Source organism: Zootermopsis nevadensis, unplaced genomic scaffold (assembly GCF_977971745.1).
Source record: "Zootermopsis nevadensis isolate Lab colony 2312 unplaced genomic scaffold, Znev_1.0 Znev_ptg000024l, whole genome shotgun sequence".
Classification (NCBI taxonomy): domain Eukaryota; kingdom Metazoa; phylum Arthropoda; class Insecta; order Blattodea; family Termopsidae; genus Zootermopsis; species Zootermopsis nevadensis.
In genome coordinates, this window is record NW_028259156.1 from 19,410,335 (window position 1) to 19,434,690 (window position 24,356).

Here is a 24,356-nt window from a genome sequence, read left to right on the forward strand (position 1 = left end):
ACCGATGTCTCTCCTGATTCCTACTAGATGGCTCTAGCAGACATATGAGTGGAAATTTTGCAGAGGCAGCGTGCATGTCACTCAGTACTCGAATGCGCCATTCTAGACGAGCAAGGTCGAGTTGCACCAGCAAATGTCTCGGGATGTGTCAATAGACCCTTGATTTTATAATAATTGCTTTCTGCAATGGATTCACCAACAAAAGTTATTGTACAAACATGGGTCAAAGTTAGATTTGAGGTTCTCGCGGCAGTGAAAATGTCGATGGTGATGTTCTGGGTTCGAGTCTTGTTAACTTTTTCGAAGAAAGTGTCGCCTTCGCCTTCAGAGTGGCTTATAATTAATGGATTTCAAGATGATTTTCAAATTGCACATGAATTATCAGTCTCCACGCAATAATTGAAGATTACTGTAATCAAGGAGGATAAGTTGGGCAAGGCATGCAGTGCGCACGGGGAGATGAGAAATGCGTGTAGAATACTGAAGGGAACGCTCTTCTTGAAAGACCTAGACTAAATTGGAAGATAATATTAAAATGGGCTAGGTAAACGGTTGTATTAACAAAAACGAGATAGGAGAATGAGCATAGCTAACAGTTTCCTGTGCTTCAGCGGACACATTGAGAATTAGGTCACGGAAATGACGGGGTCAGAGATCGTCTTGCCCGACTAACAGACAAGGAACGAACCGTCAACACTGCAACTTCGAACAAAATTGAGAATTCTGCGGACCTGGGGCTGCCGAGGTCACACACCAGAACGTCTTCTCGTCAAACATGTTTAGCGGAAGCACACGGACGCGCATCGGTCACTGGAGAACAACTTGGCCATTCTCCGAGAGTAGTCATTGTCACTGTTCGTGTAAAACTCGCGGAAGGAATATAAAAACAAAAAGAGATTTAAGTAAATTAAAATTTTATTGTTGTGATGTAGGTAATCAAACACGCGCATTTTACTTCGTGAGCAATAACTTTTATTGGAATCGTACAATAAGGGCGGTATCGCACTAGGATGCCATGGCAGCGACACCAACAGCGATGCCATGGCGTCCAGCTGCCAGAAAAAGACGCCAGACAAGCTGCCAGCTTTCGACGCCAGTCAAGCGAACAGATGGATCGACATTATGAGATCACGAAATGAAGGGCTATTAGAAAGGAGAAATGTCCACTTTTATCACTTTTGAGAAAATGAGATTTACCTTTATCAAAACTACATACCTGGAGTGAATTTCAATTCTGTAACAAATAAATAAGTAAGAAAAATTCTCCATACACACACTTAGCACGTCCATACCATTATTTAATTTGAAATATTTCAGTTCTTGCAAGTCACATGTAATATTACATGAACAAACTTTATTTAATAAAACATTATAAAAGCAGGTTTCTTCTTAATTCACGTTATTTGTGATATATAGATAGATATATAGATTACTAAACAAAAAAACTTATAAATCAAGTTGCCATATTGGAAAGCGGCCCCACAAATAAAGCCATAGAAACACTTCTTAGCTAATTCTTTCTTTTCTACTGTAAATAAATCTCCTCCAAACATTTCCACAAGTTCTACCCAGTTTCTTTTTTTCAAGTCCCGGTTTGCGTATTCAATAGCAGATGAATCCCATGGTCGGGACTGAATTTCAATTATCAATCTTTCGGTGTCGAAATTATCCATGTTTGGAAGAAACAGAAATACACACAAACACATTCACGCACGGACGTCAATGGACTGGCCAGACTGTCATGTGATGTTGATTTGGCCTTCGCCTTGGCAGCGATGCCAGTAGCATTTGAACTTGGCATCGTGGTTGGCAGCGATGCCAAGTTGGAAGCGCTGCCAGACGGATGCCAGGTGCGTTATATGACTACTAAATTAATGCATTGAGTTTGGCCGAGATGCTGGCAGCTGAGCCATGGCCTCCCGTTGGCATCCTAGTGCGATACCGCCCTAAGATGTCGTGTTGGATGCCACCTCAGAAGGTCCTTATTTTCGGCAAGAACGAAACATTCCACAGGAATGTGACGGAAACGTGTAGGTGGTGTTTCCGTGTGGGCGCCTTGTCGCAAAATATTCATTCCTTCAGGTGAAAATTATTTTACACGATTCTGTGCTTTTTTTCCTACAAAATAGGGAGAGAAAAAAATGTAGCAACTGTTGACACGAAAGCATCTCGAACAGAATATTTTTTTAGAAATTAATCTTGATTTGCATTGTAGTAATAATGAGACACTGATACGAAACGTTTCTTAATAAAACAACACAGTTCAGTGTAACCCTTCAGGGCCGAGGAGTGCTTTAACAATCAGCAGCGGGCACTTTTTATTTATAGGCCTTGCATGATTTTCAGTATAAACACCCAAAAGGCATTAACCAGTTGATCTATTTAATGGTGAGGTGTGGGTGGGATTTTCGAATATTATTTTGACGAGCTGCGGCCTCAGAGGGGCCAATCTAATTGGCCACTACTGGTCGGATTCAATTGTGCAGGCAGTACAATGGACAAGATTTGGAACACAAAAGCCAGCTGTTTGCATCCGTAAGCGAAATAACCGAGACACTTTTGTGACGTACTCACCCCAGAAGGCAGTGTTGATCATCTCTCCCAAATGATACGACCAGACGGCCAGAGCGCAGTTGGCGACGACGTAGCCGAGCCTCTGCGTGACGCTCATAAGACGCATGTATGGGTACGGCCAGGCACTGCCGAGCAGCACGGCGAGTGTTACCCTGTGTGGGGATCAGGTCAGGTTAGGTCAGGAACAGATATATCTATCCACAGCTCCTTCCTGCCCAGTGAACGAGGTTTAGCAAGTTTAGAAAGAGTGTTGTGGGGAGTAACCGATGCCCCAGGGGAATGTTTCGCTTCCATTTTCAGGGTTGACGACGACCTACAAAAACACACCACATCATAACCTACACCTTGTGGGATGTTGCCCCATGTATTCTGGTAGAAATTGGCTCTTTGTCTATGCGACGACGCTTTTCCAACTGCGTATGTTGCGTGTGTTGCAAGGATGGTTACGCGTTAGAAACTGCACAGAAGGAAGGTGTCAGTACTCCATTATTTATGTAAGGGTATTGACAAAAATAGCCATGGTGGTCTAGCTGTTAGAACGCTGGCCTTGTAATCCTGGGTCCTCGGGTTCGAATTTATAACTTGTGTTGGGCAAGGCCGTGGTCTAGGCAACACGGAGTTTTCCTCCGTGGCATCCCAACAATTACTCCATTCACACACAGAAGAAGGCAATGGCAAACCACTTCTGGATCATCTGCCAAGAACGTATATGAACAGGTCCCAGTCCGAGAAAAGGATGGAAGGATCCTGTTCATATGGACCTGTCGTCAGAATAAATAAAAATAAAATTGACAAAAACCACGGAAAACTGAATGCCAGCCACTCTACCCGTACGTAGGGTTGGCGTGGAGGAATCGTGGATTTGTTGCCAACTGTTAGAACGTACCATGACGTGTAAGCCAGTACGACGACCGTAGACCTCATCCTGCCCAGCGTAGACCACCGGGGATACGGCCTGTGAGAGAGCAGCAGTTCTGCCAACGTGAAGAGCAGCACGCTGGTGTGCAAACTGTGGTCCATCCAGCTGGGCACGTAGTCCTGCAACACCTGTGTGTCTTCTATGAGAGCTGGGTCCAGCAGGAGGTTAAGGACCCAGAAGTTGACTGTCACGAGCTGCATGACAAAGAGGCCTTCTTGAAAAAGTGACAGTCGCTCAGCTAACCTAACCCGAGACATTTCGCCGTCTGTATGGAAACAGAAGTTTCGTCAGCGTTTATTAAACGAATGACACGTGAAACTTGAAGAACATGGCGTTACCTTTTGTGAATGATTCTCACGCAACATGGAAGTGCGGAGTGATTTCATGTTCTTATTTCAGAACACAAAACTTTTCTTGCGTACGCCTGCACTGAAAAAAAAGGTGGGCGTCCGTGTCATGGAGACAATGTTTAATTATAGACAAAACAATACGACTAGCTGAGCAACTGTCAGCCATTTGGAAGAAATGCTCTTACTTACAACTGCAGTGGGGACGACCACCGACGTGAAGCAAACGGCCTTGAGAATGCGGAGGTACTTCTTCAGATGTTTTATGATGGCATCGTTTCGTGGTTCAATGACGTCATATCCGAGAGCCAGAAAGAAGTAGGACTGCTGCGCGATCTGAAAGACAAAGAATATTTAGGAGGAGAAGAAGAAGAATAAGAACGGACTTAAAAGCATTCACGGAAATGAAGCTCACCTGACTCCAGACTGTGAAGAACTGGAGCCCCAGTCCACGGTAGTGGGCCCACAGAAGATCTGTTCGGACGGTGAGGACTTCTATTAACTTCAGTGCGTAAAGTACGTCCATGGTCAGCAGGTAGAACGCAGTGCAGGCGTGAAACACCTGAGCAGCGGCGAAGCGCATCCTGCACTGACGAAGAACGGGGTCAACCAGACGAAAGGATTGTCGGCCACTGACTTATTAACTCACTGACTGGGTAACGAACGAACAAACAAACTAAGTGCATGCAGCGTCTGGTGATGCGCTATGAAACCCGTGTCCTCAAGAGACGACCACTTTCATTGTGAGCCAGTCGAGTAAGCCCACACGTAAACACCGCGTTTCATCTTCGATGCATTAAAATACCGCATCTCCATCTAAAACCAGGTTTTTCTAGGGGTCTCTTTCCTTTGAATTTTCTTACTGACGTCACATTTCCATGCTACATGCCCCGCCCAGTTCACACTACACTCTTTGGCATTGTGAAGCTACCATTTGCACACTTTCTTTGGTCCACATGTCGTGTTCATTCTGAACTCTCGCAGCGAATGTTCCAGCTGTCCGGCGGATGCTGGTCGTGTGATGAAAGCCGGCCGCGGGGTTTAGGTTAGGACTGAGTGGCCTCCGCTGCATCCGGTATTGTTATGTGCGGTAAGAGTCAGTCTTTACTTAATTAAAATAATACAACTTTATTATCCGAAGATATGCTCCATAAAGGGCAGAATCAGGTCACATATGCTGATTACGCACAATTCAAAGGCTCGTCACCAAGTCATTAGGGCCTTCCTGTTCGTTGCTTTGTTGCGTGCGTGTTTTCATGGTTACCGCAACTCCTTCCGGTTCTCTGCGCGGTTCGACTCTTTACAATAAACGAATAAATACTCGATTTTATAGAATAAACAACAGAAATAAAGAAATTAATTTGAACAGAAGGTCACGTGATCGTTGTTTATCTGGTTTTTTTAGAAGAGAGCTGTATTGAACGTTCCCAGTCACTTCACGCTGGTTTGACCGATCTTATTACAGATGTTTTTTAATAAGTTGAGATCACACTGAAATGGCAAAAAAAAATCATGGCACTTATTTTTCGTTTTTCACAGTTTGGTGAAAAATAATTCAAACCGAATTAAAAACGCTATAAGAATAAGCAGAATTATTTTAGGATCAGGTCACTGCACATTGCAGAAGTGTCAGGCGCCTCAGGATTCGCAAATATGAAGCCCCGCACATGTGAACGTCAATCTCACCGTCACATGACGCATCCATTTCTCACGAACGAGGCGTTGCAGATCGAGTCCCGCCAATGTAACAGTTACGTCTGATGTGGAGGAGATGCCATGACCATCAGTTCGGTTCAGTGTTTGTGTGTTTTTCTTTATGTGATCTATCGCTTTGTGGAATGATAGTCCAGTTGAGTTATTTTTATGAGCCATTCCTTCAATTAGTTTAGGTCCTGTGGAATTAGACGTATAAAAGGGGATATTCCCGTTCCAGAAGAGGCGATGATTCATTTGCGCTGATATGAAATAATCACCTGCAAATGAAAGATTAATTGCTCCCTGTTGTGATAATGCACACCTCATGCGCGGGGCTCGTCGGTCTTCATTTGTTTGATGTCAAAACGGGGTCTGTAAACCGTGACACCTGTGTTAAAGTTCGTGAATTATAAACCACTGGAATACGCGCCGCTGCTGCTGTTTCCGGTCTGTGTGTGTGTGTCCCGTAATAATAAGTTTCGAACGTCATCGACTGAACTTGGTACAAACATTACTTCACTGGAAACAATTCTACCGCAGTGCTTTTTAATGACCTAGCACGAACAGTATCTTGCGAACTTCTGAGTTGGGACCACCAGTCACATAGAACACAGACTGAGGATGTTGTGTGTAGGAGAATATTTGGACCTGAGAGAGATGAAGTGACAAGAGGCTGGAGAAAATTTCACAACGTGGAGCTACATAATTTGTGGTCTCGAATGAATTATTAGGGTGACTTAATGAAGGAAGATAAGGCGGATAGGACATGTAGCACGCACGGTTAGATGAGAAGTTCATACGATATTTTAGTTACTAAACCTTAGGGAAGAGATGATTTGGAAACTACAATGGAGGCGGGAGAAAAACACGAAGATTAATCTTAAAGAATACGACACGTGGTCTTGATTCATCTGGCTCGGGGTAGGGACCAGTGGCTTTTGTGAACACGGTAATGAACCTTTGGGGTCAATAAATCAGGAAATTCTTGGGTATCTTGTGAACTGTTGAGTTTTCAAGGACCTTGTGCCTCACAGTTAATCGTGACACCGGAAGTGATTATGTCCGTCAATTTCGAAACACCCGGTGGAGCCGTAAAATTGTTTCCAGAGGCCTCGCCGCACAAAACGAGATGATGCAACGCCCCCCCCCTCCTTGTCTATAAATCGACCGGAAGAGGGAACAAATCGTGGTCCAGAGGCACGTCCACTCGCGTCATGGAGACTTCGGTCTGGGGCCTGCTGCTGGCAGCTCTGCAAGGTAGGCTCTCCTCCGATTGGAATCTTGGAGACGCACAGACAGCAGAAGAACACAGCTCACACGGTTAGCGTACTGACAGACAACTCCATTCATTTCATAATAGCACTAGATTTCGGTAGTGAAAAATATTATCTTGTTGCAGTTAAACATTACATTGAGTAGGATCACTTTTTCGAGGTTGGGGAAAAGAGTGTCCTGGAATCCACGCGAGTGACATCCCCTCCGGAGGAAAAATAAGTCCAGAAAATACCCTTAAAATTTTATGTGAGAATATCACAGTTCATTTGTTCTGTGAGAAGTGATCGGAACGTTCAACAGAACAGGAACCTTCCTCATAAGGGGTGTGTCTTGAACTTCAATGTGCATTGCTACTTATCAATTGAAGAGACATTGTCTCTGTTCCCATGGCAATGCACTATTCGTACTGTTAGAGAACCTCTGTTGAAAAAACAACGGGTGACGAGAGGTCTGGGTGTGTCTATGAAACATTGCTCTGGCTGTGACTGTTACCATTGTTTTTACCGTACTTCATTTGACGACGCTGTCCCAAGTACATTTTATAGCAACGAAAGAGCGACGTCCTTATAATGTGCCCAAAATTAATGTGTGATCAGACAAATATATACGTAAACAAACAGATAGACAATAGAAGACAAATATTAATTTAAATGTACCTGAATTATGTATACTGACGTTAAAATAAACAGTAAATTAATAAGTTCGACATACAGAATAAGGATAAGAGAGTAAATGATAAATAAATAAATACATTAATAAATAAACGATAATTAAAAGAATATGAGACAAGTAATAAATAACACTGCAGATAAATTTATAAGATAACTGAGTAACTAAACAAATACACACAGGAATGAACGTATAAAGAAATTAACACTTAAAGTAAGAACAACTTCGTTACGTGTAAACGGCGTTAGAAAACGTGCGTGTCAGTAAAGTGCGTGTCAACGATCTCTTTCAGTTGCGTCTGGGAAGTTTTCGGACCCGAGGATAATCGGCGGCGAGGATGTCACCATAGAGGAAGTTCCGTACCAGGTGCGACCTTACATAACGCACGGGGAAACAATAAGTGCTTGCAAACTTCTTTTTTTAAAAATAAGTTTTAGGGTGCGAGAGGGAATGCAGGACTGACCTGACCTCCGACATCGTCGAACAGAATCCTGTGAAGGAGAGCTTTCCTGTTTAACGAAAACCAAAACTGCTGTACCATTTCAGGCACAAAATTTGCCAGGTAATTTTTGTACTGAAAGCAGTTGTTTGAAACACGTGACTCACAATCCTCTGGGTATATTTGTTTGAGTCTGAAAATTTAATTTGAATGTTTTTGGTTAAGTAATCGAGTGCATGTCTCTGGAGGTCGAATGACCCCCATCAACCTCTCAGCAGACAGACAGAGGCCTCTTTCTCTCTTCCCACTAGTTACCAGTTACACACGATCAACACACAATGTCTGCTGCAGGTTTCGATTAGGGTCGCTGGAGCCCACTACTGTGGCGCATCTGTCCTCAGCAGACAGTACATCCTGACCGCAGCTCATTGCTCCCAGTAAGTATGAAAACGTTCCAACAGCGAACGTTTGATTGGACCTCCCGTTTCCGAACTGCCCGAAAGGCGACTAGAGCTCTCACTCTGTTTTCTTCAGGCAATCCCAGCTGCTGTACTCAGTGCACGCGGGTGCCAACGACCTTCGGGCTCTGAGTTTGCCCCACGTGGTGCTACGAAAGATAGTGCACGAGAATTATCACACGAACAAGGACGGCGCTCCTGTCAATGACATCGCAATCTTCAGGGTAAGAGTCCGCTCAATGTCAGAAACACAAAACTTTTGTATTCGGTCTTGAAGAAGGAGGAGATATGTTCCTTCGAAACGTGCGTGCGTCTACACACGAGCTAACTGGGCGTTTTGATCCTGAAGACGAGTCACTAGATCTCATATCTCATCAGCAGACGTCTGTTATTTTGCATGTAATCCTCTTGCGTTGTCTGGCACCCGGGCTGTCGAGGAGAATATTTGGCCCTGAGAGGGGGGAACGGACAGGAATGTGGACAAAACTGCGAGATGAGGAGGTCCATGTTTTGCCCTTATCACTGACGTCAAAATTAGAAAGACACGATGGGCGGTTTATGTAGCACGAACAGAAGACATAGAATGTGTATCCGCGTACGTAACGTCAGGTGGAAAACCTGAACGGAAGACGCCGTTTGATGGATCTAGGCGTAGAAGCGAGTGAAGAGTAAAGGGAATGTTAGATAAATACGCGTGCAGCTGTTGAGTGGGTTAATCTGGCTCAGGAAAAGGTTGGGGGGACGGAGTGTTGAGAACACAGCAACGAAACACTTGTCAGGCTCTGAGGGATCTTGATGCATGGGGTTGGATCTATTTGGGTACCCTAAAGCTTAAATGGATATAAAAGATTAGCAAATAACACAAAATATGAGTCCTTAAGACTTTAAACGTTTGTTTTCCAAAATGGCGAACTGTAAACTAAACAGAGGTGGGAAAAAACATCCTGGCTGTGAAGTGTGAACGGAAATACGTGTGTAGCAAACTTCCCGCCCTTCTTTTGGCCAGCCTGTGTCGCTTACAGTCCTCGAATGTTCATGGCCTTCAGATATTTCCACCGCTGATGTTCGGAGCGACACAGAAGGCAGTGGCGCTGCCGAGACAGGGGCAAAGCACCGCGGAGGGAGCCGTGGCCACTGTCACCGGCTGGGGTGCAACTCACGTAATTACACACCACCCTTAGTAACGGATAAGACCAAGGCAACGACAGGAACGCGTAATTATCAACATTGTCTGTCAGGTGAGGTGATGTTTCGGAGGTACTAACTTCTTCCATCATCAGGAGATGATGGACGTCTGGCAGTTTCTACCAGACTACACGGAGCAACATTCCACAAGCAGCCATTTTCTAAAATTAGAGAGTTTTTTTTTGTTTGGGGGGGGGGGGGGGTATTTCAGTCTTTGTAGTTAACGGGTTTGGAGGTGGTGGAATTAATTGGATTTTGATGTATAATGTCTGCGCAGGAAGGTGGCGCCACGTCGCGGATACTGCAGAAACTACAGCTACCCATTGTGAGTGCGAGCCGATGTCGATGCCTTTACGGTGACCTCCCCGATCACCAGATATGCGCTGGTTATCCGGAGACGGGGGGCAAGGACTCATGCCAGGTCAGACAGCATCCTGCTAGTTTAAGCTCTGCATCTTTAAATAATGAAAGAAACAGGTATAAAGCTCCCTGAAGCTGACGGTCGCTTAGCTGGTGTTAACATTCTCCAAAATTTTGTGGTGCCAGTACATTTGTTTCAGCCATCTGCAAGGATGAGACACTTTTTTCCGTCACACGAAGTATAATGTATAATTTATATGTTCAAAAGTATATTTTAGAGTTAAACGTTCGAATTTGTGTTAGTCTTCTTCAGGTTCTTTTGTACACTTCGGATAAAAAGACTGATTTCAATACAAACTGGAGCTTGTAGCTCCAAAACCCTAGTTCACCTTCACTCTCACACCCTGCTTCCTTAAGATTACTGTTGATGTTATCTTCCATCTAGGTCTTGGTCTCCAAAGTGGTGCCTTTTCTTTGAGTTCTCCATATAACACAGAGCATGTATTTCTGATTGCTCCTGTGAGCGCTACGTGTCTCTCGGTGGGCGGAGGTAAACCAGACGACAGGAGCCCCTTTCACGATGAGAAATTTTGCATTTGTAATTTCCATTTGACCGAATTTAAAATGACTGTAGCTAAAATACTGCTTAGTTGTCATACACTCAGCACGCGGTTACTTGGTCTTCAGTTTATTTAACGACGCAGTATCAACTGCAGAGACGAAGTTGGCTGTCAGGAGCAGTAAAGAAAAATCCATGACCATGCATTTCAGGGAGATTCTGGAGGGCCCCTGGTGGTGTCGGGGCTGCAGATAGGGGTGGTTTCGTGGGGGTACGGCTGTGCAAAGCCAAGATATCCCGGAGTGTACACCGAAGTGGCCGCGTACCGAAGCTGGATCAACAGGAAGACTGGAATTTGATCAAAGTTCCTACGAAAGTGACACATGTCAAACCCTGACTGATAGCCAGCTACCGTATTTGCCTGAATGCAATGACATTTTGAAACGCTAAATCGAAAATTAAAAGACATTCTTTTGTTAAAAATGTGATGGATGTTTTCTTAACTAAGTGCTCTGTGCAACTCTCGACATATTTTTTAAAATTCCTAAAACATTTCACTGGAACTGAATTTCTGTGTCAAATCTTCGGAAGGCGAAAGACCGTGTTCTTTCCAGGCGAACAGACGCACAGAGACGTCGGCAACGCTGTCCCAAAATTGGTCACTACCACTTCCACGTCGTTTCCAATTTATTTGCCGTTATACATTCCTGAGATACCGAAATCGTCGTTAAACAAGCCACAAATAAATACAAAATTACCCAAATCTGAGCCACAGATCGTAATTTTATTCTCCCACCTATTGTGTATTTCCGCAATGCTTTCCGTAATGAATGAAACTCCGGCTCTCTGTAATGCAATTCTCGTGCTGTTCGTCATGTCTTCCGCAGTAAATGCACTGCGCTGACGGACTGGAAACAAATAAGAGAAACTTGCTTGAAGTTGTGGTAAACTTGGTTTATGTAGGTTGGTAACCCATTTTAATAAAATAAAGAAAACAAATGACGACGACCTCATTCCATTGAAGCGTCGGGTCTGGAGCGTGGTAAGACACCGACCCACAGACACGGGCACGAAGTCTCAATCTGGGGGGGGGGGGGGGGGGGGCACTGAGAGCGGGGCGTCATCCCTGTGACACCAGGGAGACGAATTCTCCCTTAATTTTTACGAAATACGCTCTCTTTCCTGCTCCAATTAACTTATTAAATTATTATTACTTCTCTTGGACATTTGATGTGTGGGTTTTCGACTACAATTAATATTAATATGTTTTCGTCGAAAGGCGTTTGGGACAAAGTATAAACAGCTTTCTTTGTGAGCATGATTTTATATTTTAGAGAAATATTCAACATCGCACCGTGTGCAAGGTTTTAAGATCTTTACATCAACTTAGAATTATTTTTGCGGAAGGCTCTTTGAAGCTTAATCGTCTACTAAATTAAATTCCAGGGACTTCTAAATTAACCAGGGAAGTGTAGGAAGGTGCTGACATTGCGCATGCGTGTAAATAGAATTTATATTTATAGTAGTGTGAGTTGCTTCGCGTTCCCATAGCAACGACGCCGCTGTGCGCGACGCCTGAGGGGACGACGCCAGTCTGCTGGAGAGCGCGACGGAACGACGTAGTGCCACTGTTTTTCGGGGTCCGTTTCTCGATTCCCACGTGAAACATTCGGGACTTAGTGCATTGATTTGTTTTCTGAAATTGTGTTTGCTTCGTAAAGACCCTGGCTTTCCCGAAGTGTCTGTTATTTCGTGTTCGTAGCGAAAAGCCGACTTCTCGTGGTGCTGGTGTTTGAAAATGAAAAATATATTTCTTTAGTTTGAATGTACTGACGTGTGTGTCGAGGGCGGATTGGGTTAAGTCCGTCGTCTCCGACCCATGGATGGGCTTAGTAACTCACACGACACTTCGAGAACGTAGCATTTGATGCAAAATTTTTGTGTGAGCCGTGAAACACATCCATTTGCCGACTTTGCCACGAAAGAAAAGATGCGTGTGCCTCTGGTAAGCAGATCAGAAACCACATTGCTAGGAAGTCCCATAAAAAGTTCATATACTGAAAATGTATGTCTGAGTCTGTCTGTTAAATTACTGATAATGGATTATGGTCAAATTACGAACGCTTAAAAATATCTACACCACAGAATTTTAGTGAGGATTAAACATTTAAAATTATTTCGTGTTACATTTTCAGTTAATTTTTACTTAGATATGTTTTATTTTACCTCTTGTTATTAAAAGATATAACGTCGTAAATAAACATTACGTAGTTGGATGTTAATACTTAATCTGTTTACGCAATAAAAATGTTAGTTATTTTATAACATCGTGAAAAGTGTGGGAGTGATTCAGGGGTAAAAGTGGCGTATGACTGCTGATAAAACTTTCGTACGAGAAGTTTTTAAATAAAAATAAACGGTGATAACTTTTTAACATCGGGCATTTCCAGCTTTTGGAATCAAAACTAACAGAGAAAGTATGACGCTGTAGAGTAGCTGCCTGAGATTATCAAAGGGCACGCCGCGCTGTCGCCATCAGGCAGGACGTTGTTCAGAAGGCTGTGGTGCTTGTTTCCCGTCAGTTACTAATGATTCGTGGGAAGAAGAAGATTGCTTTGGGTAAGTGACTTTACTGAGCTTCTTAGACTACACAAACGTCAGAGAATAAGAAATGTTCGATTTACTTCCAGAATTACTGTCAACACTTCGTTTAACTTACTGCAGTTTAACAGTTGAAAACGAAGTAAGTACCTCGAAAAATCTCATCGTGTGACGTCAGAAGGCGGTAGATTTTCTCTGAATGTGAGACGTGCCAATGCGTCCTGTTAGGGAAAAGAGGATCTGACGACTGAGTCACGCTTATAAAATATTACATTTGGTATGGAAGTATTTAAGAAGCATGCGAATTCGGATTCGAGGAATGCCAACCAAAACATTCAGCTCGGAGACTTGTCGTCCCTCAATCTCCTATCCAAGGACGTAAGAATAAAATCATACAAAAGAACGATGTTCCTTGCCCTATAGTCTGCTGAGGAGAATATGTGCCCTAACGCATCTGACTCTCATTCTCGAATCCCACTGCACAGGCGTTCTACCCCTCGTGTTAGTAGTCGACGACCAATTCCTCTCCCTTATGACGTTGCTCTTCTGGGCTCTGACGCCGTGAGGACTCGTCGGTAGATGTCGATGTTTCGGAGAAGCATACTTCATCCGTCTTCAGGGCTGACGAGACAGAATTCTCACATCGTATGATTGTCAACTATTAATAGGCACAGCAGCTGATACAACGGCTATGAAACCCACGGAAAGAAATATCTCGGCGTCATGACATTTGAATACGTCATTGAAATGTCGAATAACAGACGCACATCAAACTCCGCCATTGTCAAGAAGTTTTTTCAAATGTTTATCTAGCTCGACTGAGCCCAGGGGTGGGTTGTAGTGGGGGAGGGGGGGGTTTGCTTCACCGCAGTCAATTGTGTTCATCTGTGAAACAAGAGAAGAGCGGCCTATTACTGTGCGCAAGTCAAACAAAACCTCTACAAACATTGTAGAGGGAAAAATTGGCGGAAAATGTGAAACAAAGAGGGGATTTGGAATATCGGGATGAGCGCCATGTTGTTTGTGTTTTGCAGACGAAAATAAACGAGAACACGTTGAACGTTGCTGCAAGTGAGTCGAAAAGTCTGCGGAGTAAGTGTGTTAGGAGCCTAACAAAAATGTTTCCTTCGTAGCGAATCCCACACGCTCATGCTTCAGCTTCATGGCGTCACGCCATCTGGAATGTCTTCCGATTAGAAATTAATTGCATAATACCGAGTGGTAACTATATATCCCACCTGCTTTAGGAATCAGTAACTTTTTTGTATTTATGAGTTTCGTATGATTCTCAGTGTAAAAAGCGTTTATTTCCATAAACAGCGTTAACCAGTTGATGTATTTGATGGTGAAGTGTAGTGTTTTCTTCGCGGTACGAGCTGAATTCTTAAAATGTTATTTAGACGAGCTTCGGCTTCAGACTGCTAGTTACGAGAAGTAAATTTTATGTACAGAATGTGAAAAAAAGTAGGAAGAAGCCTTTGACAGGATGAAGGAGGAATAAAGTGGTCCCATGACTTGGCTCTCGAATCTTGGGTACGTTTCTGTCATTGGTGAAATTTTTTCGTGGTTGTCCTCAGTCTCCTCGAGCGACTCAAGGTGCAAATCACGACAGCGTAATTAAAAATTACCCACCCTTTCCGTCAGGCGATGGAAAGCGCACGAAAGTACTTTTCTTTAAGCAAAGCAGAACTCGACCGCCATCACGAGGCGCTGCTGCCATTAGCTGACGTCAGGTTAGGTTACGTAACAGTAACGATTTACACAGACCCACATAAAGAGTAGAGGATCACGCTCTTTGCGTCGTATGTTGCAGTAGTAATTGTGTCCATGGTGAGCCATGAAAATGGAGGCAGTATGTTCCCTCGAAACGTAAAATTCCATGCGTTGCTGTTTTCCATAAGGACAATTTCGACGTCTTCACTGTAGCTACAGCCTCAGGTCTCATAAGCACATTTCAAAATCCTTAATCACTCAAGCTTCACGACTCCTTCGATGGGGGATCAGACCATCACAGGAACAACACAGCAAATTACGTACATACGTGGTGCCGTAAGCGGAATTGGAACCGATTTGTGAGCCGCTGCCAAGATTACAGTTGCAATTTTGTCCGGACCAAACAGACAGTTTTTAGGAAATCAGAGATCGTAACTGAGATCAGGTGGTCCGCGGCCCACTGTTAGACAAGTATTGTTTGTGATGCTTCCATCGACGCATATAATTTTCGTTACGAGCACGGGCTGCCTTGCGGGCTGCTCACGATAAGGGCGTCAGGGGAACAGAGACTTAACGGTGAATTACTGGTTGCGTCTCAAGGGACAGGGATCTGGCAGCACAGGGATGGAAGCGAATTCATGCGTGTGACCACAATACAAACTACAGTTCCGAAGTAAAAATAGCAACGTCGACCGGGTTACCTCAGCGGTAACAACGAGTATCATGACTGAGATGCTTCGTGGTTTTATTCTGTCTGTTTCGCCAAATGCTGGGCTGGAATCCGCTTCATAATTGGCGCAGATGCGAAGCATCCTCAAGCTACTTACAGAAGAAACTCTCATCAAAATCTTGTGGTATTTGCAATGGCCGCAGGAGCACAGTTGATGAAAAGAAGCATCTTCGAGTAAACAGATTTATTTAAAAGGTGGGAAGTTCTGAGTTCTAGGACCGTGTAGTTTTATGGGAACTTACCAACGTCTAAGAGGTCCTTTTTGCCTCTATCTTCAGGGAGATCTTCGTAATTGCCGCCATGAGAACCTCAAATTCTAACAACAACTTTGTTAATTTTAATTAATAAAGTTCAGTTTGTCGAGTTTGCCTGTTCTGGGGCGCTGTGCCCCGAATGCCGTTTTATGGACGAATGTTATGAAGAGGTTCCAGCACCGGAACGTCCAGTGCCGCAGAGTATGAACGCAATTTAAAGTGCAGGCGACTTATTTTAAGTTTTGATATTTAACAGCTTCAGAAGTTGAACGAAGGGTAACAACAAAAGGCAGGAGAAGACAAGTAAGGAACGGAGTTTGCAGGAAGCGTTAAATCACAAGAGGACTGAACAATTTGCAATGCAAATGTTCGCGTCGGTGTCATAGTCGGGCGGAAGGGCGCACTATTATTGTTAAGCGGGCGGTACACTACAGGGGCAAAGAGAAAAACCGAGAGCGGAGTCAATTATCTCTCGAAGACGTGGTCGCCTAAGGACACGCAGGTTCAGTCGGATCTACGATGACAAGACCGAAACGGAGCTTAATATTCTCATGTGTCTCGGTTACAGCATGTGCGGGCAACATTTCCCTAGTTAACAGATTTACGGACGAATTTTTTCCTCTGAATCTTTGCACCGATATCGGATGCCACGACAGCGGGGAATGCCTTCATATTACAGTGGGTTGTTAACTTGCAACTGTACAAAGCCCGACCGAGCGTTGAGGTTCAGTGGTTAGCTTTTTTGGGGGAGGTCCTGAGGGCCAGCTGCCGATCGTTTCTACCCTGAGGATGAAGGGGATAGACTCACATGAAACGTCAGGAACGTCTGGCGTCATAACTCGGAAGACCACAAATTGATACCGTGATTGATTTCATGATTGTATTCAGTTCAACTTTTAAAATGTTTGAAATTTCCATTGCACGATGCATAACAGATACTGCACTATTCAGCTGAACAAACGTTGTTAAATTAACCGAGAGGGAGAACTCTGTACCAAAAACAAAATGACCGAAAATATTTCCTGTTTACAATTGTCAACAAATCGTAATGCAAAGGTGGCTGTCTTCTGGCATGTCGCTCAGTATATGCTGAAAATTGACCGGCGTTTCAGAGGTACCAACAACCGTCATTAACAGTGCAATCGCCCTGAAGACTGAGACACTAATCATCTCCGAAACCCCGGCAAGTTTTTAACAGACAGCATGGCGCAACATTCCAGAAGACAGGCGTCTTCATGTTCCGCTCCCAGGCCGTACGCACGCCTACTTTCCGTTGTTTCGGATTCTGTTCTCGTTTCCATGACAACTGAGTACCTTCCCATGCCGTAATGAAAACTGAACGTGAAGTTCTTATTGTATTAATTAAATACTACTGAAATAAATGTTAATGTATTTGTTGCGATGAATCGAGAGGTGATAATTACGATGTTAATCTCCTGGGTTTTGAAGGATCGTGGATTCAGCCCTGAAGAAGGTGACAGTATCTTTTCCGAAACGTCTGCACGGCGTTACGACTCAGAAGTATTTACAGCTTCGTTTTCAATGCTGTGAAAACTCAGATTCGCAACAAACTAAAAATACTCTGATTGCGAAATCTTTTCATCTCGGGCTGTTTAAATTGAGGTGTGTCTGAGAAGAAAATTGTGAGGCTGGAGAATAGGCATGGAGCACCTGCGCTCGCGGGATTCTATTGCAAAGGCAGCGAATCTTTGAGTTAAAAAATAGTCGATAATTCTTAAAAAAAATTGGCTGGCTAGAGCTTCTGAAAGGATTTCACGTATCTGGACGTTTTAACCCAACTTCAGGCGCTCTGCATGGCTGAAGCAGTTAATGTTCACAACAGACAGGTACTTGACAGTACCTAAACCATTTGAATCCAGTCCTTAGCTTCGCATTTTAGCACTCTGGAATTAATTTTAATAATATATTCCTATCTATCAAGACGTAATCTCCGTTTTTAAAGAAGAATTGACTGCGATTTTCTGCATGTTATTATTGTCCGTCTGGTTGCTGATGCTGGACACTAATAATACGGAATCGAATTATTATTAAACAGCGTGCGAACTGCTGCGGTGAGAGTGCACGAGGCTCGATTCATTGTCGGAGACTTTCCACGCGGCTGCATGTTTACTACAAAGAGCGTGTTTTAATAAATTTTCACTTTTTTCTAATTTCGAGCGAAGGGAGAGGTTATGTCAGTGCAGAAACATTCTTACAAGAAATTTACATGCGCCGTCACTTCTGTGTTTAGCCGATTCCGCGCAACAGTGACTTTCGTCACTCTTCGCCGATTCGACTTCTCATGGCGGTAAGAAGTGAGTTCTGATTAATTACACTCTCTTATAATTCTGTGGGTGACAGACGTTGGCTATTTTAAACCGCAACGGCACAGTTTCGCCAATATACTTCGATATATGCACTATTCCCATTTTTGTTAAAGTGCGTTTAGCCTGAACTTACGGAACTCACTTCGCAGAAGTGCTTATAAATTTCCCGTGAATGTTCCGTGTGACTAGAATGCCCACGAAATAAAGCATTTACAAATCTGCGACGTCCACAGCTGTGGCAATGAGCTCAAAAAGGAATCGTCATGGAAAGGCTTGCATGTGTGCTTATTAGCATTTTGCTGCGACTGTAGGGAGTGTTAATGGTTCTTACTAAGTTCATGTGCAAGGGACACTAATTAAAATATTACGCGAAAGTAAAGAAAATATGAAAATGTTTATTTTATTTTTGTCCCAAATTTCGGCAAGGTCTCTGCTGTCTGTAATTGAAGATTCCTGAAATTCTCCAACTGCATCATCCTGTTCTTCTTCGTCGCATTCCTTCTTGTCAATTTCTCTCCCTCCTGTGTTTCATGATGCACATTATCCCAGTCAAAAGATGTGACACTTCTCAGTCTAATTTAAATTAAATAAAGAAGTGTGTTTGCAGTGCAGTTTCACGCAGAGCCAATGAGCATGTGAACCACAACCCCCACGGTTTTCTTGCCAGCCCAATTACAACCGGGGCCTCTCATATTTCCGTCCTGAAGACGTGGTCAAATTCTTACGATACAGAAATGTACAGTCACATACAAGCATTCTGTCTCGAGCGGTGATGAAACCACAGAAATCAGCTTTCCTTCGAACTGTCGCAAACTGAAGTAAACTAATTAATCAAATAACAAACAAACCGACCAACAAATAACTAAGGAGGTCCTAATTTACTAACCCCATGGAGCATAATCTCTTAAGAAGTTAATAGTCGGTAAGCTATTCAAGAAGTTCTCCGCCTTTTATGGAGCCCAAAGTTTCACTGCCGTGCTCACTAGAACCCGCCACTGGACACTATTTTGAGACACATGAACCCAATCCATGCTTCCATACACTACATCTGCCGTCATTTTTAATATTGTCTTTTCCATCTACCCCTTCCTCTTCTCTCCAGATATTCCTGCTAAAATTCTGCATGGATTTCTCATTTCTCGCATGTGTGCTACGTGCCTCAACCACCACCTCCTTGATATAATGGCCCTAATTGTGAAGAGTTCAACTAACTAACTTCTCAACAAATTAGCGAACTGATTCACTCTGATGATCCATTTACCTACGCGCTGATCACGTTGCATCCGGCCCGTAGCCTCCCTAGGGACGCCCCAGCCCTAATGGACGGTTGTCACAACGCCGAGTGTGAACTGTACTAAAGTTATTCTTTCTTTACGCAGTTTAACTTGTGGTCCGCCGAGACATGTTTTATCCAACTCATTCTATAATATTCGAGTTATGTTGAAATATTTTGACTCCCGAGCCTTCCAGCACCTAGCGCCTCCAACTAACAAATTTACAAACGAACTAACTTACCAAGCATCAACCAAACAGCTGTCTCCGCGAAGCACACAGTCTTGAGAAGGAGACAGTCGACTGTCTCCCGAGGATTTCCCTGTTTCTATAGAAACCTAAAGTTCATTTCCATCCCCAAAAATGCCCATCATTGTACCCCTTCTGCACCAGTTCGATTCAAACGACACATTTATCATGAGAAACATCGAAATTTTAAATGTCTGTTGATTCCAGTAGAACTCGATCCACCGATTATGGCCGCTGACTTTGTAGGGAGTGCCCAGTTTGCGGACCACGTTAGGTTTGGTTAGGTAGTTTGTTTAGTGGATTTTGTTAGGATAGGTAACGTTTTGAAAATTTCTGTGACATTCCGACACTTATGGCCACAGTACGTCACGCCTAGACACGCTTTGTCACTTAATATATTTAATATGTATAATTGAAGATAATGGAGTGAACAGTGATGATTCGAGTGATATGTCGGATAGCGATGGTCTGTGAGGAGTGGAACAATTGGAAGAGGACCGAAGAGTTGCGAAGAAGATGAAATCATCTAATACTCTCCGCAGTGTTGATTTTCTAGTGATGTGTAGCGTTGTGAAATCGACATTCCTGTGTTACATGCCGTGGTGATATTTTATTTGGAATGTACTGTACGCTGCCTGCTGCCATCCCTTCCAGCAACCTTCTGGTAAGTGTCTCGCTCCGAGGTTCCAATTCACAAAGTTCAGCGGCCAAAAACGCTCGAACGCAGGATACAAACCCCCTCTGTCACGAGGTAATTTTGTAGCAGACTGTCCGACAAGGCAACGCGCATGCGTCATCATATACTAATTTTCGAACCAGACTGTAGGTAACTCATCTGAGTCTGAGGGCAGTTAGTTTCTCAGCCGTCCTTTTCACCGCCACCGTTATCTGCCTCTTCATCTTACACTCTTCCCGACTTACGACTTCATCTTCTTCTGGCTAACAACCCCTCCCCGTCCGCCCCTCTTCTAACCATTTCATTACGTCTAATTGTCGCTGATTTCCTCTCTTTTCAGTACAGCATCCCCATGAGCTTTCTTCCTCCTGGGTTTCGTGCCAGGAGGAAGAAACAGAAAAAGGAAACCTTGTCTGAGTCTTTTACCCCCCCCCCCCCCCCCCTCTCCAAAGATTATTCCGTCGTGTGTTCATTGAACCCATCCATCTAATCGTGTCCAGTTTTGAATCCTAAATGTAACCCAGATTTAAGAAACGCTGTTTCTGTAAGCCGCAGACTGACCTGCCAGCTTCGTGGGTAAACTTTACTTCTTCAGTTTTTTATTTTATTGCTAAAGATTTTGGAAAATCTCCAGTTTAGTTTCGTAGCAAGGGGAGAGGAAACGTGAATCAAACTATCGAATCTGCGCGCGCATCCTCGTGCGTCGACATGACGTAATGTCTGTCAGCCTGACAGTCATCTGTTTTTTAAAGTCGATATACTTCGAGTGTTTTTATCGCTTGCCGCGTAATGGCGTCGTGTAGTTAATATTTTAGCGGGTTATTGGCTGAAAAGAATTAATTTCTTACAGTACTTTTGATTATGCGTGTTTTGTTCGTAGTGGAATTCACAGATACATTTAAGGTGCGTGTAATGAAGAAAGTACTAAGGTTTAAAATGTGTTTGTGCCGTGTTTGTGGGCACAAGAAGTTTGTGCCAAGTGTTACGTCACGGGTACGTCTACATAACGTGAGTATTTCTGCTAACGTGCCTTATTTTAGTCCAAGCACACGAGTGCGTGAGGCAAATAATACGAAGACCTCTGACACATTATTTGGACCAAAGAGGAATGAATACAGTGAGAAATTTTGGATAATACAAAATTAGAGACTTCGTAATTTGTGGGCATACAGGTCGCATAGTAGTGTTATAACGATGAAATCTAGGTCTCTTTCCATCTGGTTTACTCACCAGAATCCTGTATGCATTTTTCTTCTCTCCCATCCTGGTTACGTGCATCGCCCATCTCATCCTCTGGCTTAGGATAGGGACCAGTGGCGGGGGCGCTGAATCTTCGGGAATTTCTGGAGCGCATGAGCGACTGTTGGCTTCTCAGGGAGGACTCTGCTCCGTGGAGTAAGGAATTAAAGTAAGTCAGGTGCTTGAGCAGTTGAGCAAGTACAAAACTTTTGTATGGAGATAGCAAATTAGTGGTACAGACGATTGTGTTGATTTAATACTCGTATCTAGTTACTTTTTGTTGAGGGATACTTTTCAGAAATTTACGGTGCTAGGACTTCGTTGAAAAGGAAATCTGCTTTAAAATGTTCAATTCAGTGTTAACAAGAGCCTGCCACTTGAACTTGCCCGGAGCCGGTTGTATCCAATCCACACACTCATACCCTACATCTTTTAGACCTAATTTAATATTATCTTACTCTCTACCCCATGTCTCTACCACTTGGTCTCTTCTTCGCTTCAAGGTTTTCAGCTGGAATTTTGAAAATTGCCTTTCTTATCTCCCAAAGCTTGATGTATGTCTCACCCATCTTAAATCTACTTGATTTAATTTCCGTCTGGTGGAACTAAACTGAAATATTTCTATTTCCTGTTTTCCAGGCGTAAGTATTTCGCGTAGTGCAGAAACGTTTAATTGGTTTTGTTAATTACCACATACCAGAAGCCAGAGAACATCGAATCCTCATCTCCGGACCGGAAGTGCCTCGCTATCGTTACAACTTCAGTTTACAGCAGGGCTTTTCTGACCTCAGTGCCCCCTGCACGCCCCCCCCCCCCCCAACCGCATCCATTTTTGAGGGGAATCAGATGGAAGCCTCGTCTTCCCCTTGCTGTCATTCCTCATCCACTTCCTCCCCATGTTTCTAATTCTGTGCCTTCTCCCTTGTGTTCCGTCGTGTATAGGGTGGTTCGTAATTTCGTATCAATCGCATTTACTGAACTGCTTTTCCTCACGAAATGGCTACGGAACTTGTTTCTTCGTAACATTCCGCTAATAGACTCGGTTTTAAACCCGCAAAACTGTTTTCTTGTACTTTGTCCGTCGTCTAAATTATAGATACAATCACGTTTCGAAAACTGTATCTTCTTCCATCTTCAGGTAGAAAAGAGATAGGACAAAAATTCTGTCTGTTGGGCCCCTGGCTTAGCTGGCCTCAGACGTGAACAACCTGGAAGCTGGCTAAAACGGGGAGCCCAAAAGATGTCCAAGAAAAGAGTTTTACAGATTGAAACGCACCATGGTGAGGAAATTCCAGAATTTATCTGAACTTTTGTTTCTTAACAAAATCCTTGTACACGAGGAAATGGAGACACATTTATTCGGTACACCGTTTGCAGGTTCAGTATGAACTTACGATTCATAATAAAAACACCAACTCCACGGGGGCATAGTCTTTACTGAGAAGCTAATGGTCGCTCAGCTGGCCAAGGCATTTTACAGAACTCAAAGGTTTCTCACCGCATTCATAAGAACCGACCACTGGACCATTATCTGAGCTACTTGAATTCAGTCCGTTCTATTTATGCAAGATCCATTTTAATATTATCGTTCTACCAAAAAATTGCTGTCGAGAAGTTGGCATGTCCCATACATATTTGTAAGGCAACTGAGCGAAAATCTCGGTCCGGATACCGGTTATCCTGGCTGAGGTTTTTATCTGCCACATATTAAATTTGAAAATGTTGTAATCAAATTCCTCAAACAAGACAACCCTATATGTGTCATCCAAACCTGAACCAAAGAACTTTCCTGGGCACGGGTAATATATATCACTCGACCCGCTACCAACCAACTTTTCAACCAAATACGACTTACCGGTCCCTCCCTCACCAAATAAAAACAAACCCTGGAAATAACTCCCACACGAAATTCTACGATTCCACCATGAATAAACTTCACCACACCACCCCCCTCGCCCCCTATACCATACAGAGAATGGACGCGAAACATGCAACGTACCTCATTGTAAAATTCCTCAATGTACCGGAATTTATTATTGTGTTCACACACGAACGGATCCGATACCTTGTATACATCCGTACTTCTACACCAAGAGTACAACCGGTAATAGAACGAAAGTTTAGAAGTTGAAACGTTGTGGTAAGCATCTTCATCCTCCTTCGTAATATAAATCAACCAAGACTTACTTGACCGACAACGTTCAACATTTACAGTAGAAGAAAACCAAGAAAACCAATTTCTTATATAATCACAATCAACACAATCATAAAATTTCAAATAACAACGTAAATGATAATTACCAGATTCGTGCTTTTCCAAACCTACACAATAACTCTCAACACCTTCAACATACAATAAAACATCACTACGTACACAGGAACATTACATAGGGTGACACAAAAAACCCTACCTCTCAACTTACTCATAAACTGTGGGACTTAGAAATTTTCTCGGACTTACAATATTTTCTAAGTACACGTCTCCCCGGAATCGTGCCTAGTCACTTAATGGCACGATTCGTTATTCGCTTTTAAATTTATTCCTTATCTCTTGACCTTTAACCTCTTACGTCATCACAATCTATCAATAACACTTTAACCTAACCTAACCCGTGACGTCACACATATCGCCACCCATATGACGTCAGCGGACCATTTGGAACACTGCCAGATAAATCACGCACTGCTTGCAACTCAGCATCAAAATACTTATACTGCCTACGAATAAACTCCAATAATTATATAACCTCTGAATACGTCTATAAAACATACTACCCATATTTCGATTACACAAATGAAGAACAGCCATTACATG

General features: G+C 43.4%; 3 protein-coding genes across 17 annotated transcripts in view; 2 read left to right on the forward strand and 1 right to left on the reverse strand.

Annotated features, from left to right (window-relative positions):
- LOC110829971 (uncharacterized) overlaps positions 1-24,356 on the forward strand; it is a 152,854-nt gene that overhangs the window by 1,103 nt on the left and 127,395 nt on the right. Inside the window, exon 1 of one of the 6 annotated variants that reach the window (XM_087355309.1) lies at positions 11,850-13,099. The exons of 1 other annotated variant lie outside the window; for it this stretch is intronic. The gene's annotated coding sequence lies outside the window, so the exon portion shown is untranslated. Of the gene's footprint in view, positions 1-11,849; positions 13,100-13,954; positions 20,291-21,097; positions 21,311-21,669; positions 21,711-24,356 lie in introns of those variants that run through there. 4 more of the 6 variants (XM_087355312.1, XM_087355311.1, XM_087355310.1 and 1 more) reach the window with 4 other exon arrangements.
- LOC110835703 (androgen-dependent TFPI-regulating protein) lies at positions 1,278-24,040 on the reverse strand. 9 transcript variants are annotated; one of them, XM_087355316.1, is made up of 8 exons: positions 24,003-24,040; positions 21,533-21,685; positions 11,277-11,388; positions 4,256-4,424; positions 4,033-4,176; positions 3,461-3,687; positions 2,575-2,726; positions 1,278-2,118 (listed from the first exon to the last, which is right to left on the reverse strand). In XM_087355316.1, exons 2-8 carry the CDS (start codon positions 21,654-21,656, stop codon positions 2,090-2,092), a joined length of 957 nt encoding a protein of 318 aa, XP_087211442.1. In that variant the 5' UTR covers positions 21,657-21,685; positions 24,003-24,040; the 3' UTR covers positions 1,278-2,089. The 9 variants fall into 9 exon arrangements, with proteins under 9 accessions (XP_087211442.1, XP_021931892.1, XP_087211444.1 ...); XM_022076200.2 differs by having other exon boundaries at positions 23,965-24,040; XM_087355318.1 differs by having other exon boundaries at positions 3,461-3,621; positions 23,953-24,022.
- On the forward strand, positions 4,946-10,968 carry LOC110835704 (trypsin-3-like). Of its 2 annotated transcripts, XM_087355323.1 has the most exons (7): positions 4,946-6,792; positions 7,772-7,845; positions 8,270-8,355; positions 8,453-8,600; positions 9,423-9,536; positions 9,839-9,982; positions 10,693-10,968. In XM_087355323.1, the coding sequence occupies exons 1-7, from the start codon at positions 6,750-6,752 to the stop codon at positions 10,837-10,839; spliced, it is 756 nt and encodes a 251-aa protein (XP_087211449.1). In that variant the 5' UTR covers positions 4,946-6,749; the 3' UTR covers positions 10,840-10,968. The 2 variants fall into 2 exon arrangements, with proteins under 2 accessions (XP_087211449.1, XP_021931893.2); XM_022076201.2 differs by lacking the exon at positions 9,423-9,536.

Bases quoted from the DNA above. Each gene is read 5' to 3' on its own strand.
- LOC110835703 (XM_087355315.1), bottom strand. The intron at 11,389-21,532 runs GTGAGTAAACCA...ATTTGTTTCCAG, and splicing joins AAAATGCATACAGGATTCTG to TCCGTCAGCGCAGTGCATTT. The intron at 4,425-11,276 runs GTGGGAGAATAA...TCGTCAGTGCAG, and splicing joins ATTGCGGAAATACACAATAG to GATGCGCTTCGCCGCTGCTC.
- LOC110835704 (XM_087355323.1), top strand. From the start codon at position 6,750: ATGGAGACTTCGGTCTGGGGCCTGCTGCTGGCAGCTCTGCAAG. The intron at 8,356-8,452 runs GTAAGTATGAAA...TGTTTTCTTCAG, and splicing joins ACCGCAGCTCATTGCTCCCA to GCAATCCCAGCTGCTGTACT. The intron at 9,983-10,692 runs GTCAGACAGCAT...CATGCATTTCAG, and splicing joins GGGGCAAGGACTCATGCCAG to GGAGATTCTGGAGGGCCCCT.